This window comes from Manis javanica, chromosome 15, assembly GCF_040802235.1.
Source record: "Manis javanica isolate MJ-LG chromosome 15, MJ_LKY, whole genome shotgun sequence".
Lineage (NCBI taxonomy): Eukaryota > Metazoa > Chordata > Mammalia > Pholidota > Manidae > Manis > Manis javanica.
In genome coordinates this window covers 64,307,756-64,325,168 of record NC_133170.1, presented here as the reverse complement: position 1 = coordinate 64,325,168, position 17,413 = coordinate 64,307,756, and the positions used below count along the sequence as shown (strand labels likewise).

Genomic DNA, 17,413 nt, shown 5'->3' with positions numbered 1-17,413 from the left:
TGCCTGTACACGCACATACCCCTCTAACTCCACTCCGGCCTGGGGGCCCAGAGTCGTGGCCCAAGTCCTGGGCAGAGGCCACCGGCCCTTACCTGTGCAGGTGCTCATCCTGCTGTCCCTTGGATGGACCCCACATCCTCTGACCAGGGCCCAGCTCCCACTTGTCCTATCCTGTCACCTCAAGAAATAAACTCTGAGCTTTTAAAACACAAAACAAAGTCCACATACTTAGCTTTGCATCCCCAGCTGCACCTAGACACCCAGACAGCCACCTCTCACCTGCAGGGGTCACGCTGGCCATGGTGGACCCATCTCCTCCCCTTAGAAGGCCTCGTTGGGCAAGGGGGTGGACAGTGAGACAACCAGACAGCCTGATCCTTCCTTTCCCTGCCTCCCTCCCTGTCTCCCTCTCTTGTCTCCCTCTCTGTCTCTGTCTCTCCCTCCATCTCTCTCTCTCTCCACCTGATTTACAACTGTAAGACATGTACTGTCACAGCCCCCAGTGGACTATCTATGAAATAGGACAGTGACAGCCCCTGCCTCCTGAGTTGTTGTGTGTAGTGACTGAGACCCTGCAGGTGACATGGGCTGCTGGCCCCACCTGCAGAAAGTGCTCAGTAATTGGAGATGCCCCTTCTTGTTTCCCCCAAGCTGAACCATGAGCCCTGGAGTGAGGAGGCCTCTGCTCTGGTCCCCTCCCCTGTCTGGCTGTCTCCCTGGGCTGCTGAAACAGATGACCACACAGCTGGTGGCTAAAACACAAACCTCTAGTCTCACAGCTCTGGAGGCCAGAGGTCCGAAACCGGTTTCCCTAGGCTGACTCCAGGTGTGGGCAGGGCACACTCCACGGCTGTTGGGGGAACTCATTTCCCTGCCTCCCGCAGCCTCTCCAGGTGCATCCCTGGCCTTCCTTGGCCCTTTCCTCCACCGTCAAAGCCAGTAGCAGGGAATCCTGCGTCAGAGGTACACAGCCTCCCTCTGCGGTTGTCAAATCTCTCTGCTCCTCTCTTCAAAGGACATATGGGCGTTACATATGGGCCCTCCTGGATAATCTAGGGTAATTGTCCCCCCTCAAATCCTTCAGTTAGTCACATCTGCAAAGTCCTTTTACCAAATAACGTAACATGCACAGGTTCTAGGGATTGGGGCTTGATATCTTTGGGAGACCATCACTCAGCTGACCACACTACCCCAGACCTACCGAACCCTTGTTTAGGGTGAGACTTAGCTCCCCAGAGAGCTGGGGGACAGAGGTAAGGGGACCGGATCCTTTCATTGCTCCGGGTTTCCTCAAGCCCGGCAGAGAGGAGCGGTGGTGGAAGGCATGGACTCCGGGCCAGACTCCCGGGTGAATCATGGTTCTGCTCCTTCTTCAGGAATGAGCACAGGCAAGCTATGTGACTCAGGTTTCCTCATCTAGAACCTGGACTGATGGGCTTCCCGGGTCTTGGGGTTGTCCTGGGGATGACATGAGCCAACACGGGCCTGGATTAGCATGTTTGGAGTCTCTGGGAAGCAGAACCCGAATTGGACTTGAGGTCAGGTGGAGTATCTGGGAGATTCCAGGAAGCAGAGTGAGGGGGTGGAACAGCGTAGGACATGTAGGCGGAGATAAACCAATAGGAGATGGAGTACTGGCAGTTACTGGTGGGCAGGTGGGAAGAAATGCCACTGAGATTCTCCAGAGGACCATGAAGAAGGTGTCTTATAACCGCCCCACCATGGACATGGGGCCGTGTGCATGTGGTTTACCGAGGACGTTCTCGGAGAAATGCGCACAGCAGGAAGGATGCAGAAAGGACAAGCTGAGCAAGAACAGTTTCCCATCTGGCCCCAGCCTGGCCCAAGAGGAGCTCTGGTAGTGAGCTGAGCCCACGGGTTGTCCCTAGTGGAAGCAGACAAGGGAGTCGTCGGGTGAAGAGGTGGGGAGGGTGGTAGGGAGCGCCCAGGTAACTTGGCGCCATCCCAGCCACCTATGGGCAGCCTCCTGGCAAAGGTGTAGTGTGTCGGCACCTGCCACACCAGGGGGTGAGTGCCCCAAACAAGTGAAGACCCCGGGAGGGATGGGTGCCCACAGCACCTGCTGTTATGGCGTGTGCTATATTGGGAAGCAGAATCCCATGTCCAGCCAGGGCCTGCTCCCGACAGGGCGACCCGGGAGGCACCCCCTTGCCTCCCCGGCTTCCTCTGCTGTCCTTGGCCCTGGGATATGATAAAACTCAGGCACCCCCACCCTCTCCCCTCTTCCCAGGTGTCTGACAGGTGCGACTACGTGTTTGTCAATGGGAAGGAGATGAAGGGCAGGGTGAATGTGGCGGTGAACTTCACCTACCAGCACCTGAGCCGAGCTCTAGAGATGACGGTATGGGTGCCCCGGCTGCCACTGCAGATCGAGGTCTCAGACACTGAGCTCAACCAGGTCAAGGGCTGGAGAGTGCCCATCGTCTCCAACAAGAGGTGGGTGTCAGTCCGACCTCACCCACCAGTCCGGTGTGCTTGGGCTCACAGGGCATCCACGGAGAGGCCTGTTCCAAGCTGGGCTGGACCCAAGGATGCCCATGGCTGCCTACGGGCTGAGTCTCTCCACCTTTCGGCTCCCATTAGCTTTGTGCTGGCGTTGGCTTCTGTCAGTGTTTCCTCCACTCTCTCTCTGCAACTCTGCAGAAAATATACCCTCTCTGCTCCAATAATACAAAATCCTGGAGTGAGGCCTTATCCTCACTTGGGTCATGTGCCCATACCTGATCAAATCCCTGTAGCCAAGGAGACAGACTCACTGACCAGCAGGCTGGGCTTCAGCTACAGTTCCCTGGCAGAGGTCAGTCTGCCTGGACCAATGGATCAATATCACAGGAAGGGGGAATTGATTCTGGGGAGGCACAAGCCATCGAGGGCCCCTAGGGAGACATCTAAGCAGATGCCGCCTGACCTGGACAGCATCTCCATATCCCCATGCAGAAGCTCTGGGACTGTGGTGCTCTGGGGGGATGAAGTCTGAAGCGTCTCTTGTGCATTACTCTGTCGGCGTCTGATAGAGTGATAAGTCTCCACCATGCACAGCAAGCAAGATAACCCACAGTCTTTTAAAACCCACTCTTGGCAGGGACATCCCATAACTTTTGCTGTAGCGGCAACCTTTCATTGGAAGAAAGTTTCTAGAGCCAGCCCACTCTCAAGGGGAGAGGATGACCCACCAAGTGGATGCCAAGAGGTGGGGTCAAGGGCACACAGCCAAGCTGTGCCTGCCACACCCATCCCTTCTGACCCGTCAGCTGGCATGTCCCACCAGTTACCCCCCAGCTCTGCCTGAGCCCACACCAGGCTGGGCTAGGGGCCCACTTGCCTTTGTAGTCCCCTGTCCATTGGCCCAACAACTCGGTATCTGCTAAACTGAACTGACCCTCTGACAGGCCAGCCCGGGACAGCGAGGAGGAGGAGGAGGAGGACAGGCGGGGCAGAGGCTGCACCCTGCAGTACCAGCACGCCATGGTGCGGGTCCTGACACAGTTTGTGGCCGAGGCAGCTGACCCTGGGGGGCACTTGGCCCACCTGCTGGGCTCAGACTGGCAGGTGGACATCACGGAGCTGGTCAATGACTTCATGCAGGTGGAGGAGCCCCGGATCGCCAAGCTGCAAGGCGGGCAAGTCCTGAGCGGCCAGGAGCTTGGCATGACCACCATTCAGGTAAGAGAGCCCCTGGGCAAGGATGCTGGGCCCGCCTCCTCTCTGCCCTGGGGGAGAATCCAGCTCTTTGTCATTGCTTAAGACAATACCTAGTTCTAGAGTAAGTAGACCGAATAACGTAAGTGGTGTCATGATGTGACAAGAACCTTGAAATTCCTCCTACATACTTGCATTTGAGAAATGCTGGACTGGCCTGTCTGGTTGGGTCAGGCTTGAAACTCCAGTGTGCTATTTGTCTCTAGTGGTTGGTACCATTTTGGGAAAACAGCTGTCGGGAGAGCTAACCTCAGTGGAATCACGGGCGTGGCAAATGGCCTCTCACTAGGCTACTCCCCCACCACTGCCACATGAAGTTTTCCACCCATCACGTGCTGCCTCTACCGAGTCCTAGCCTCAGACCCAATGAAAACGTGTGCCTCTTAGAAGCGCCCCAAGGAAGGGAACCAAGCTGTGAGGACTCACTGGTTTTGTGGGCGCTCCTGTGGGGAAAGGCCGGGAGGAGGGCAGTCTGCAGCGCAGTGTTCACACACTTCCGTGGGACACTGGGTCCTTGGGCCTGGCCGTGCACCTCCTGTCTGGGGGCGAATACTGTCTCTCAGTAGCTGCCCCATGTATAGGACAGGTGGCCACCCCACGAACCAGTTGGTCAGGCTTCTAACACAGCTGTGCATGAGGAAGGCTTATCAGTGGAGCTCTTATGGGGCTGTGGGAAGATTAAAAGTTGTCCATCCAGAAAATGGGCTGATATTTAAAAGAAATCATTTTATTCAAGGGGGAGAATAAATGGGTTTGAACCATGACCCAGGGGTCACATGCCCAGATGACCTCTCAAAGCGGCGAAGGGAACCTCAGTGGGCAAAGCAGGCTGGCCGTGAGCTGCAAGACATTGATTGACTTGGGCCCTAAGTGTCAGGGAGATGATAGAGAGTGGTGAGGGGTACGGCAAAGGGGAGACTGCTACTCATGCCCAAGAGTACCCACATCCAGTATGGCCAGATGTTGCAACTTTTCCAGAAAAGCTACAAGTCTGTCTTTTTATAGTGAAATCCTCTGTTTTTATAAGGATGGCTATTAATTCCATTTTAAAACATTATTAACATATCTGCCCTAGAGACAAGAACTTAACCTCCACAATTGACTTTCAGTTGAAAGGTTTAATTCAAAGATTAAATTCCTGCAATTAATCCACACACTGGACTGATGATGCCTGGAGACTGGAAGCAAGACGGGTATTAACTGCTCTCTCCGAATGGTAATTTAAGTGCAAAGAGGAAGTCCCCCAAATATTCTTCAAAAGCAGGACTTCCTTTTTGGGGTCAACATTGAACAGAAACTACCTCTCCCAGGTCTCACAGGTGTCCAGAGGAGAATTGGGGAGTTGGCAGCAGGAATAGAGACTCACCACTCTGCCAGAGGATGCAGGCTGATATCCCAGAATGTCCCAGGCATCACTGCTCAGTGTTTCCCAGAGGATGGCATGTGAGCTCCTGTGACCTGCAGGATGCTGGAGGTGGTACATGGACCTGTCATATGTGGGCTACCATGTGTGCAAGAAAGAAATATCTAAACACATAACAGCATATCAAGACCGCTTTGCTTTGATGCTATGGAATTTAATTATTTAAGGAAAACAAATAGTTTTAAATAGAATACACAACAAGTAGTAGAGACAATTCATACTGCAGAAGAAAAGTTAGCACTCCAGGTGTGGCAACAATAATGTCTCTCTCAAGGACTGAGGGTGGTGCCTGGTGGGCAGTAGAGTTTGTGTGGCAGGAGGGGGCCCATCCTTCCTTGACACCATCTTGCTGTTACCTAAAACATATACATTATATTTTCACAAGCAAGACATGTCTTTTGGAAGAAGACATCAGCAGGGGAGACCCACTTACGCTCCCCACAGGCCCCTTTGCATCTCCACCCCCTCCCTGCACGGAGCATCATTCATGCCACTGAGGAGTTTCTAGGACCACAGCTTTTCCTTGCCATGTTGGTTCTGCCTTTCAGGTCCTGTCACCTCTGTCAGATGCCATCTTGGCTGAAAAGACCGTCACTGTGCTGGACGAGAAGGTTACGATCACAGACCTCGGGGTCCAGCTGGTGACAGGGCTGTCACTCTCCTTGCAGCTCAGTCCAGGAAGCAACAGAGCCATCTTTGCCACCGCGGTAGCTCAAGAACTTCTGCAAAGGCCCAAACAGGTATGCAGGATGGCTTGGGACACTGGAGGGCGGGGTGGCGCACCAGGTGGCTCGCACAGTGGAGTAGGGCTGCACACGGAGTGTGTCACTCAGTGAGGTCCAGTCGCAGACTAGGTGAGGACGCTCAGAGGGTGCAGTTCTGCTCTGCTCAGCAGTGTCACATGCCAGGCAAGGTCACACAGTGAGGCAAGGTCACATGTTAGATTCGGTAACCTGTCCCAGAGGAGTCGCGAATGGGGAGAGGGGAGTCCCTCAGAGAAGCATGATCACATCATAGGTTTTCTCAGTCTGGAAAAATGCTTGAGAAGCAGGTGAGGGAGCCCAGCAGGATTACAGGCCAGTGAAAGATTCAAGGCCACCAGGAGACAGAGGGCGAGGCTCCACCCCCTTGATCACAAGGCCAGGTGTGCTCAGGTAATCACCTGTGCTCTCACACACTTCACCAAGCCCCACGGCCGTGGCCTGGACATGCTGCCCTTCGCCGGGCAGTGGGGTGGGGTTGAGGGTGAGGGCAGAAGCCAAGGGGGTGTCCATAGCCTGCGGCCAAGTCCCTACAATGAAAACGGGTGACAGGTCTGGGATGTGGGAGGGAGATGGGAGAGGATTCCACATTGTGGATTGTCGCATTCAGAGCAGAAACAAAAAGCCTGGGGTGATGGCAGTCATCACCTCCTTCCTCTTTATGTGAGATCAGAATGTGCTAGTAGTGTGTATATGCTGTGTATACATGTGTGTGTCATATGTGCGTACGTATGCCTGCATGTGTGTATATGTATGCATGTAGTGTGTGTGTATATGTGTTGGGGGGTGCAAATGCACAGCCTCCCACTCTCCCAGCAGCACCCATCACTCAGTGCTCCCATCAGGTAATGGCTGAACCTCACTCCTTCTCTGTGGTCTTCATGTGCAGGGGTTTGGATCAGAGAACCTTGAAAGCGGGTGATCTCAATGACAGATAAGATTCTTGCCAAGGACAAGCCTCCTTTTTCTCAGGGCAGGATGCCAGGCAGGATGCAAGTTACAGATAGCAGACGAGAAATAAGCTGAGGTTCCCTTCTGTCTTCATGGGGTGATAAAGTCACATGACCACCAGTTAGTGGTCCAGGAGGCCACAGAAAAGACCAAGGAGCTGACCTGTTCCCGACACACGGAGCTCACGTGCTGCCCCATGCTCTGCCACCTGCTGGGTCTGGATGGCCCTCGGCTCCTGCGTGCAGTTTGCTCCAACATTCCAGTTTCAAGAAATCCAGCTTGCACTTGAGTTTCCCACTCTGACATCACGGCAGATCGGAATAACCTGGTAAATCAGCATCACGTCCTGGGGCTTTTGCCCTGAATCTAGGCATGTTCCCCACGTAGCAGCTAGTCCCAGCCAATGTCCAACAACACAGGTATTTACTGGCTGAGCTGAAGGAGCAGCAGAGGCCACCAGTCACATCTGAGGACACTTCCTTCTTACTTCCAATGGCTAAACACTAGCAGCATAAAATTCTGCCATGGTCGGAGGCTCCTTGGTCGCAAGAAAGAGAAATCCACGCAAGCATGCTTAAATTACCGGACTTGTTACCAGGATCCAGGACCCCAGCAAGGCCGGCTCTTGGAACACGGAGACACTGGAGTCTCGATGGCCTCCCGCATGCCCATATTCCCTCCCCTGCGACTTCCTGCTGGGCGAGTTTACTTTTCTCTTCCTGTAGATAAATATGTGCCCATTTGGTGACCCCTGACCCATCGTGGTTGCTCCAAAGTGGGCTTCATCCCCCAATTTTATGTGACCACTAACATCTCCCCACAGCCAAGGGCTTCAGTCCTATCTTATATCAGACTTGACTGCCAGCGTGGTACCCACGAGCTCAGAGCTGCTGGATTAATGGCTCTGACAGCTCTCCCCTGTTCCAACCTGTGGTAGCCAGGTGCGCAGGGCCGTGTGCCTCATAGGCTGTCCATCTTTCTGGGCGTGGGGCGGGGCGGGCTTCTCCAAGGGGCAGGATTAAGAAGGAAACGACAGGGCTGCCATTCTCTGTACAGCACAGTGGCATCTTCACAGGAATGAGAGGCTCACATTAAGCTGGAGGTTTTCTCCTCTATTAAGATCTCCCTGGTCAAACTAGTCCCAAGGAAAGTTGATCTAAAGCGATGAAGTAAAAAGGCAGGAGATGGAGATGTGTGTACACCTTAGCCCTGGCCACTCTGTGGTCCCTGAATTTCCCTTAACCGGTCAAGTGTGGGCAAAGCATCTCCATATAGAGTGCCTCTCTCTCTCTCTCTCTCTCTCTCTCTCTTCTGGGCAGGTCCCCCTGGGCTGGGAAAGCCACCGCTGGTTGGCTTAACTCCTTGTCTCCAAGCCAAGACTGTCCACACGCTGGTACAAACCTATTCCTGAGGACCCTGAGGAGGCGGGGCCAAGACAACCCACGCCTCCAGGGTATCTCTGTCTAGCTTAGGGGCGTTCATCTGTGTTGTGAGTAATGAATAGAGACTTGGTCTTTGAGCAGCTTAAATATTTTTCACTTAAATGCATCACTTGTAAATGATCCCACTAACCAGTAATACCCTTTGACGTGCAATTTATTATTATGCAGAAGTAGATCTTGTACCACCTAAAGAAGCCATCTCTCAACACCTCAGGAAAAAGAGGGAAATCTTTCTAAGGAGTGTTTATTCCTCATCCTGCTCATTGTCATTTCAGTGTTGCTTTGTTGATATTACATCTTCATAACAATGAATTTTCTTTCATACCTTGATATCTCCTATCTGCTATTGCTCCACTGCTTAAAAGGTTGTCCTTTGTTCTTGTATTATTCTCGCCTCACAGAGTCTATTTAATCAGACCTGGTGTTCAGTGAGCTTTGGGGCCCATTCTGATTAACTTATTTTATTCCCCAGGAAGCAGCCATCAGCTGCTGGGTGCAGTTCAGCGACGGCTCCATCACACCCTTAGATGTTTATGATGGGGAAGATTTCTCCCTGATGGCCACATCCCTGGACGAGAAGGTGGTCTCCATCCGCCAAGACCCCAAATTCAAGTGGCCTGTAATCACTGCTGAAACTGAAGGGCAGGGCACTCTGGTGAAGGTTGAAATGGTTATCAGTGAATCTTGCCAGAAATCTAAGCGGAAGAGTGTGCTAGCCATGGGGACAGCTAACATCAAAGTTAAGTTTGGCCAAAACGATGCTAACTCTAACACCAGTGACAGCAGGCACGCCAGGGCCAGAGTCCACCTAGAAAATAATGTCGGTGACAGAGGACCCAAAAAACCCTTGCCAGAATGGGGGACTCAAGAGGGGCAGTACTATGGCAGCTCCTCCATGGGCTTCATGGAAGGAAGAGGCTTCACGACCGAGAGGTCAACCTTCCAGAAGAACAGCCAAGAAAGCCTTTCAGATGAGCACAGCCACTCACAGACCATCCCCCTTGACCTCTCTACTTTCCCAGCCCAGGGGGACCTGCCCAGAAGCAGTGATGAAACGGATGAGGATGACCTCACCCAGGCATCCAAAGGGCTGAGTGACTTGGAGATTGGGATGTACGCCCTATTGGGCGTCTTCTGCCTGGCCATTTTGGTCTTCCTGATAAACTGTGTGACCTTTGCCTTGAAGTACAGGCACAAACAGGTTCCCTTCGAAGAACAGGAAGGCATGAGTCACTCCCACGACTGGGTTGGGTTGAGCCACCAGACAGAGCTGCTGGAGAATCACATTAACTTTGCATCCTCCCAAGAAGAGCAGATCACCGCCATCGACAGGCATGTGGACTTAGAGGAGAGTAAGTACCTCCTCAGCACAGACTCCCAAAAGGATATCAATGGGCAGCTGTTCAAATCTTCAGGACCCTCTGTCGCTGATGGGAAAGATCAGAAAGGTGAGCCCCCAACATCCCCTACCTCAAAGAGAAAAAGGGTGAAATTTACCACCTTCACCACCATCTCTGTGGACGAGGGGTTCCCCACCGGGAACTCAGCAGCAGCAAGTCATGAGGGTGCCATGCACTGGGCATGCCAGGCCCCAGACCATGGCGAATGCCAAGAGCTGCACAGCTACATGGAAAGGCTCCATGAAGATGTGTAAGCCAGACACCCAGACACTGGCTCTCACTCACCTTTCGGCCTTTAATTTGGGGACATGTGGCAATGGTGTCCCTGGTGGAGGAATGACAGGACAAGATAAGGATGATGCTATCAACAGAATCCCCAAAAATGACCCTGGCCCGGCCAGGGAGGCCCCGTCAGAATCGATGCCCCCGTGCTGGCATACAATGGCTTGGTCCATGTTAAGAGGTCCATCATGCATGGCAAGGTTCTAGAACTTGGAAGAAAATGAGTTCTGAATCCCTGGCCTCAGAGAATTTTAAGGAAAAGACAGTCCTCTCTCTCCACCTCTCTCTTCAATCAAAGCGATTTGGATAAAGCCCACAAGGTCCCAACATTCAATACTGCAGACGAGGGCAGAGAAGGGAGGGGCTCAGACCAAGCATTCGTGAATTGGTGGGAGAAAGTGTGTCCTGGAATAAGCGCAGCACCTGGCTGTGAGCGTGACGGCGGCAGGGTGGTGCTACCCCAGCCTGAGGAGGCTCCTGTGCGTGTTATTACTGCCCAAGATGGGGTCACCGCAGGCCCAGGTGTGGACAGCCCAGGGCCATTACAGCCTGAAAGAGGAGTGGCACTAGGCCACAGATACCTTTGGAGTTGGACGCCAGGAACAAACGAACAAAGGCCTCTGCGCCATGCAGAGCACGCTGTTATTTGCCAACTCAGGGTATGGGCATGGCATGCAGTCAGGTTTCAAGAACTGGCTCATTTTGGCAAGTTTACTATGTTGTCATGTGTGCCCCTCTACCATGTCCCTGCCCTCTAAAGGGCCTTGGGCCCCCGTGAGCTGTGGGGCAGGTCCAGTACTCCTGGGTCTTTCCTTCTCCACGTGATCTGGCATCTGCAGAGAAGCCCCACTGCATGTCCTTTGGACAGGCTGGTCTTTGAAGGGCAGGAGGCCTCACAATGAGTCCAACAACCAGTGACATCCTGGGATGACAAGAGGACTGTTTTGGGACATCTGTGGACAGCCACATCAGGGCTCTGGCCCAGGGCTGCGGAGACTAATGTGGGTGTCTGCGGGGAGGGTGTGGGGTGAGGAGGGCCAGCCCCTGGGCGTACTCAGAGGTATGCCAGGTAGGAAGCCAGCAGAGCTGAAGGCCCCTCCTTCAGAGAGGTGCAGAGAGAAAGGGTGGCTGTGCCAGTGTTTGGGTCCCAAGTCAGTTCCAGAAAGTTTCACGTTGCCTGATACCAGAATGACTCTTTTGAGTGTCTCTGAAATCCCAGAGATGCAAAGCTTACTGGAATGGAGGTGCGGGGCCGGGAGGGCTCCAATCCCAGCCCGCTTCTGCTCCGGGGCTCAGAGTGGCGCCACCCTGGGGCCACAGGGAGGGAGAAGCAGCACCCGGAGGCCCTGTGTCCCATCCTCTCCCTGCTCTTTGGTTCTTCTCCAGGTTCTTTGTCTCTCTGAACCCATTTCACTGCTCCCTCTGCCTCTCTTTGCCCCTGTCTCCCTCACCCGCTCTCTGTCTCTCTCTCTGCATAGATTTGAGTCCTCCTTACACTGCGTGTAAACTCCACTGGCTGACCCTGCCCACCAAGCACATGCCCTCTACTGAGGGGCTATCCGTTGCTCTAAGATGGGATTCCAGCAGCCAAAAGCCACCTGCTCTTGTCCCCAAGTTTACTTACCTTGTCTGCTTGGCGATTAAACTATCACCCCCTTTTCAATGCTAATCCTTTGCTCTCTGTGGCCTCTTCATTTTTCTAGCCATTTTTACCACGTGATGTTCCATTTCACCTGGCAGCCGCTGCCCACTCTCAAATCCACCTAGTACAGAATGGATTGTCGAGTGTAAGAATGTAATATATATTTATAAACTTACCTACTGTAAATATAAAGTTTGCATTCAGTGGCTTTATGGCTGTCCTTTGTCTCTCTACACATTGACCCCTTCAGGGGGTTGGTGTCAATTGCAAATGACTCTCCAAGCACTGTGGCTTTTGGTAAATGAAAATGCAGCTTAAAGATCCCAGCACAATCCAATTACACTCTTACATGGTGTAATGCTGCTCTCTCCATTGAGGCAATGTTGACACATGATGACAAAGTGCATTGTGTACTAAGTATCTCTCCTTCAGGACCAGAAAGGATTTGCAAATAAATCACATGTGCAATTCTCTGCTAAAAGCCTGCTGACTGATGGTGGTTAAGTGAGAACCATGGCAGGCGAGCATATCTCCTAGCCTCCTGTTGGACGGGAGCCAGGAAAATTGCTCTGTCCTCTCTTTGGATCTCACATGTGCATTCAGGTGTCAGCTTCCTAAGGCATGCCCGCGGTGACTCCCATTCAACACCACTGAACTTTAGATTCATCTAATAATCAAATGCAGCCCAAAGATGATGCCACAGGAAAAGAAGGTGCATGGAATCCTTGCATTCATGCAAACAGTATGAAGGGATGGATCACTCCCTTATTCAGCTGGTGTTTATTGAGCACCCACTATGTGCTAGGAGCTACTGCAAGTGCTGGAGATACAGCAGTAAACAAGACCGGCCCAGACCTACTTACTCTAAGGACCTTACCTCTACTGGGGGTGGCGGAGATGAAAACAAGCAAAATAATGTCCAGATCGTTATAACTTGTGTAAAGGATGCTGCAACAGGCGACAGGACAAAGATTGAGTCAACATTTAACATTTTGGCCATATCATCTGAAAATCTGAATTTCTGTCTTCTCTCGAAAATTCAGACACTGGCAAAAGGGGGCTTATGCCACCCAGCTTGGCCCTAATCAGACACCCTGGACTTGCTGCTCTTGCCTGCAGCCTTGACTCGAGGTCCCTGCACACCCAGAGGGCCTCCCCGACCCCGAGTGCAAATTTCATTTGCCCTTGGTCTCACCACCTTTCTTAGTAGGGAACTTTTTCTCCCCAGTAACGTCTACATTCAAAAGTGTGGAAAACAAATGTAGGCTGAGGGAATTGTGTGCTCTCTAGACAATTAGGAGCAAAGTACATTGCTCTATGGAAGCGAGAATATGCCTGTGTGTCTGCTAGGAAGGTAAGAATGTCGCCTAAAGAACACCACTTAGTATGGCACTGTCATACAACCCGTAACGTGCCTGTGTGCCCAGAGAAGGAAATGAGACCAGTATTAACCAACGGATATCTCAACAGGTGTCTCTTTCATGTGAATAAAGTGCTGTTGCTTGGTTTCTCTTGCACCCGGCCTGCAGCATGGTTTCTGACTGCAGTACCCTGGGGCAGGGAGCTCCCTGCCTGCCCAGGGTCACCACCCCTGCCAGCGGAGGCCATGGCTTCTCGCGGTGCTCCAGAGGGAAGTGGGCTACCAATGCAGCCCCACCAGCTGCATCAGGGTGCTGGGCTGCCTACCCAAATCCCGACAACTGGGCAGCTTGAACCACATAAATGAACGGTCTCCCAGTGTGCAGGCTGCCAGGCGGGACCGGGTGTGGGCAGGGCTGGTCCTTCTGGGGCCATGAAAGAGGATCTGCCCAGGTCTCTCTCCAGCTCCCTGGGGGATTTCTGGTGAACTGTGGGTTCCTTGGCTGGTAAACACCTCACCCCATCTCTGCCTTCCTGATCCTTTGGTGTTTTCCAAGGTATGTGTGTGTCTGTGCCCAGATTTTCCACTTTTATAAGGACACGAGGCCCATTGGATTGGGGCCCCCCTATTCCAGTGTGACCTCATCTTAACTAATTACTTCCCAAGGTGCCATCATTAGCTCCTCACCAGGGGACCCCCTGCAGGAAGGGGGAGCCAGGGATGCTCCCCAGCATGGCCTGTGTCCCCCAGCCTGAGGTCATCGATGACCTGGATTAACACCCAGGGTGATGGAAGGGCAGGAGGTAGGGATGGGGGTGGGCTACAAGGAAGGGGGTGCTGTGGCCAGAGAGGCCCAGATGCATCCTTGGCTTGGAGGTGTGGAACCCCTGTGTGGCCAAAATGGCTTTCCTCTCAAGTTCTCTACACTGCCATGCCTCTGGCCCCGACTGATGGGAAACAATGCTGATCGGTGGGTCCAAAGTACCAGAATGAAAGGTACCCAGGTCACGTGTAGTTTGGGAGGTGTACTCATTTTCCTGGGGGCCGCCACAACTTACCACATACTGGGGGACCTAAAACAGAGGAACTTCTCTCACCCGGCATCCAAAATCAAAGTGTTGGCAGAGTGGCCCCCTGTGCAGGCTCTGTTCCAGAGGTCTCCCAGCTTCTGTGGGGTGCCACCATTCTTGGTTTCCCCTGGCTCAGACACATCACTCTAATCCCTCCTCTATTGTCCCGCGGCCCTCTCCCTGTACACGTGTGCCCAAATGTTCCCTCCTCGGATAAGCACAGCAGTCCCTGAATCAGGGCCACTCAACCCCTGTTAGATCTCCTCTTAACTTGATTATACCTCACAGACCCTCCTTCCCAATGACACCACATTCACAGGTTCTGAGGGTTGCGACATCTACATACCTTCTGGGGGAACATAGTTCTACCTGCACCAGGGAGAAAGTAGTCCCCTTGGCAGAGGATAAGCTGTCTTGAGGTTTGCTTCAGAGAGAATCTTTTCATTGCAAATGATTTTTCAAAAAATTTTTTAGCCTGGCTCCAGAAAAGAAAGAAGAGAGGCAAGTGGGGGTGGGGCAACTGCACTACCTCTTAGGACTGAAGAAGCAGAGGCACGTCCAACTCCAGAATGGCTGGGCCCGTGGCTTCTGTCTCCTCCCTGCTGCAACTCCTGGCTCTGTTTTCCAAAAGGAAAAATCAAGAGATTTTTGCCATAAAAATGAATGCTGGTCCTGCAAGCCAACAGCCCCTGTACCCTCTCGTTGCCTTTTCCAGCACCCTCCCATCAATTCCACTCCCGCGAGCTTTGCTCTCTAGACATTTAGGAAATCTCTGGAACCACATACACATGACCCCCCCCCCAAATTGAGGGCCGGGTTGACGATGGAGAGCCAGCCCCTTCACAACCTGGATGGCCCACCCGTGGAAACCCCTCTCTCAGGCCTGGTCGCGAATCCTTGGGGCCGCCAAGATAACAGTGCCAATTCCTCTTTCTCGGACGGCCAGGCCGCATTTCTCACAGCTGTTGCCCTGATGCTTAATCATGTCCAATCCACCAGTTATGCTAATGGCCTCAAAGCACTATGGCCAGCATGTGTTTTATAACTTTAAAAGCTTCTGCCTTGCTCTCCTTCACCCCCACCCCCTGCAACCACAGCATTTCATGCCTCTTAGATGATTCTACTCAGTAGACAGTCAATGTTTGCTAAATGAAAATTAACGGGGTGACCTTTTAAAAACATAATTCAAATCATGTCACTCCCGGCTTAAAACCATCCAACGGACACCAGTAAATCCTAGAGTGCTGCCCGGCGCCCCGCCTAAAGGCCCTGTGACGTGGCTGCCGTTGCCCCATCCTGTTCCCCCCACAGGCCGCTGCTCACTCACGTCCAACCTCACTGGTCTCCTTCTGTCTATTTCGCCAAAAAGATAGCCCGTCCTCACCACAGAGCTTTGCCCTGGGGCTTCTCTCTGGATCTCTGTCCCCCCAGATGGCCACGGTCTGCCCCTTCTCGGAGCTCACTCTGCTGGGGCTTCTCTGCCTCAGCCCCTCTGGTCCCGTCCTGCCCTCTCCCAGCGCCCCATCTTCTGTTCTCCTCGGCTCAGAGCACTCAGAATGGTCCTTTCTGAGCCTTTGCTGTCTTGTTTGTTGTGTGTCTTCCCCAGTAGAACATAAGTTCCAGGAGAGGAAGGGCCCAGTCCCACCTGTTCTCTGCTTATGCCTCTAATCTCTGCTCTGTTGTCCCACGGCTGGAGCCACCCCTGGCAAGAGGCAGCAATCCACAGACATTTCTTTGGATGGATGGAGGGATGGACAGTGAATATTCAGTCATAGGTGATGAACTCTAATAAATTAAATTGGCCATCTAGTGGGAACCTGAAACTGAACCAGTTGCCAGGGTTTTAAAAATATAATCTAACTGCTCCACCGAATGGAAGTGATAGCAGCATCTTCCTCTGGGCCAAGGACAAGTCTTCAAATGTGGCCATTTCAGGGGAGACAAAAATAAATTAGATGCAAGTCCTGCCCTCAAGGGGTAGAAGATAATACGTCTTATCTCTTCCTAGAGAGACCTTGCTGTTTATGATCAGGGTCTAACTAACCCTCCGTGTGTGAAGTCGGGTGTGAACTCCTTCCTAGATCAGCCTCATTGAGTGGAGGTCTTGCTTTTAGCTGAGTTCTGACATTCATGCTCTATACAATCAGTATCTCTAGACTCTGCTGGCAAACACACTTTTCCCTGGGCTTTTTCACATCACCTGGAAAAGGGAGAGCATCCCTTCTTCTGCAGGCCCCAAGTACTTGGGAAATGTGCGGACACATGGGAGTTGTGGCACTCAGGAGTCCTCTGCGCCCCATCCTTTTCCCAGCCTGCCTCAAAGTTCAGACAGGGCAGGCAACTAGTCCTGGTGATGGCTATGAGCAGCAGGGACAGGTGTGACTCACCGCGGGGACAGTTAAGAACAAGTGTGGCTTCTCCATACTGGCTCTTATCCTGCCTCAGTGACCCAGAGGCTGCAAGTTGACACGTGTCACCACAAGTCAAAGGCGCCTGGGTCCCCCAGTCGCAGTGGGAGGAGCATGGCCCTGGAGGCTCCCACCCTCACAGCCCCTCCTGGCAAGAAGGAGGCCTCTGTCCTCTTACAGCCCCTCGATTTGGGCTCCTTTATCACCACGGCAGCAGCCTGCCGGGTACCACATACCAATATGATACACTCACTGGGTGCTGTCTGGTCTGCTAAGCGGTTGAGCTCCTAAGAGCAGACTGTCAGGAGGACTTGGGGATTCATGTCAAACAAGGTTTTTCTCCCTCTTTAAGGGTCTGGATGTCCGCTTGGCCTGGAGATGCAACACAAAGGCAGCATCGTGAGGGGGAAGAGGCCCCTGGGGACCTCACTGTGACTCTCATTAGCTGCTCAAGAGCAGTGATGGGGGACCGCTCTCCCATCCCTCATCATGGGCGTGAGCTAATTAGCCGGCCAAGCTGACTGCTCTGCTGTGCTGTCTGTGACCAGCAGGCCCAGGAGCCAGCTTTCCCTGGGGGCCTGGATGTGGACTGTGCTGCCAGCCTGCTGCCAGCTCTTCAGAGCATGGTATGACATGGGGACCCAGGTACCACGGCTCCAAGGGGGCTGGTCTGCTCCTGGCCTGGATTTCTGGACACGCCAAACAGCCTGAGATCAGGAAGCAGCAAGACCGGGCTCTGTTCCAACTCCCACCACTGAGAATGGCAGGGGTGGGTGCAGATCCAGGCTTAGCCCTCACGCGGCCGCGGACGCTCTGGGGAGAGCTGAGGTTGCCAGCCTCTCCTCCCATGTGCCCCTGTTAGTGTCTGAAGCATCTTGTGGTGCTAAGATCTGGGTCTGTAGAGGAGCCAGTGTCCCAACACAAATCACTTCATCCCCCAAACCTCGAATTCAT

General features: G+C 53.1%; 1 protein-coding gene across 4 annotated transcripts in view; it reads left to right on the top strand.

Annotated features, from left to right (window-relative positions):
- TMEM132D (transmembrane protein 132D) overlaps nucleotides 1-14,796 on the top strand; it is a 511,610-nt gene extending 496,814 nt beyond the window's left edge. For 2 of the 4 annotated variants that reach the window (XM_073222680.1, XM_037014488.2), the window contains 4 exons: nucleotides 2,252-2,457; nucleotides 3,411-3,684; nucleotides 5,692-5,883; nucleotides 8,770-14,795. In XM_073222680.1, the coding sequence (XP_073078781.1) occupies nucleotides 2,252-2,457; nucleotides 3,411-3,684; nucleotides 5,692-5,883; nucleotides 8,770-9,951 (1,854 nt within the window). In that variant the 3' untranslated portion in view covers nucleotides 9,952-14,795. Of the gene's footprint in view, nucleotides 1-2,251; nucleotides 2,458-3,410; nucleotides 3,685-5,691; nucleotides 5,884-8,769 lie in introns of all 4 variants that reach the window. The other 2 variants (XM_073222682.1, XM_073222681.1) reach the window with 2 other exon arrangements.
- The last annotated feature ends 2,617 nt before the right edge of the window (nucleotides 14,797-17,413 follow it).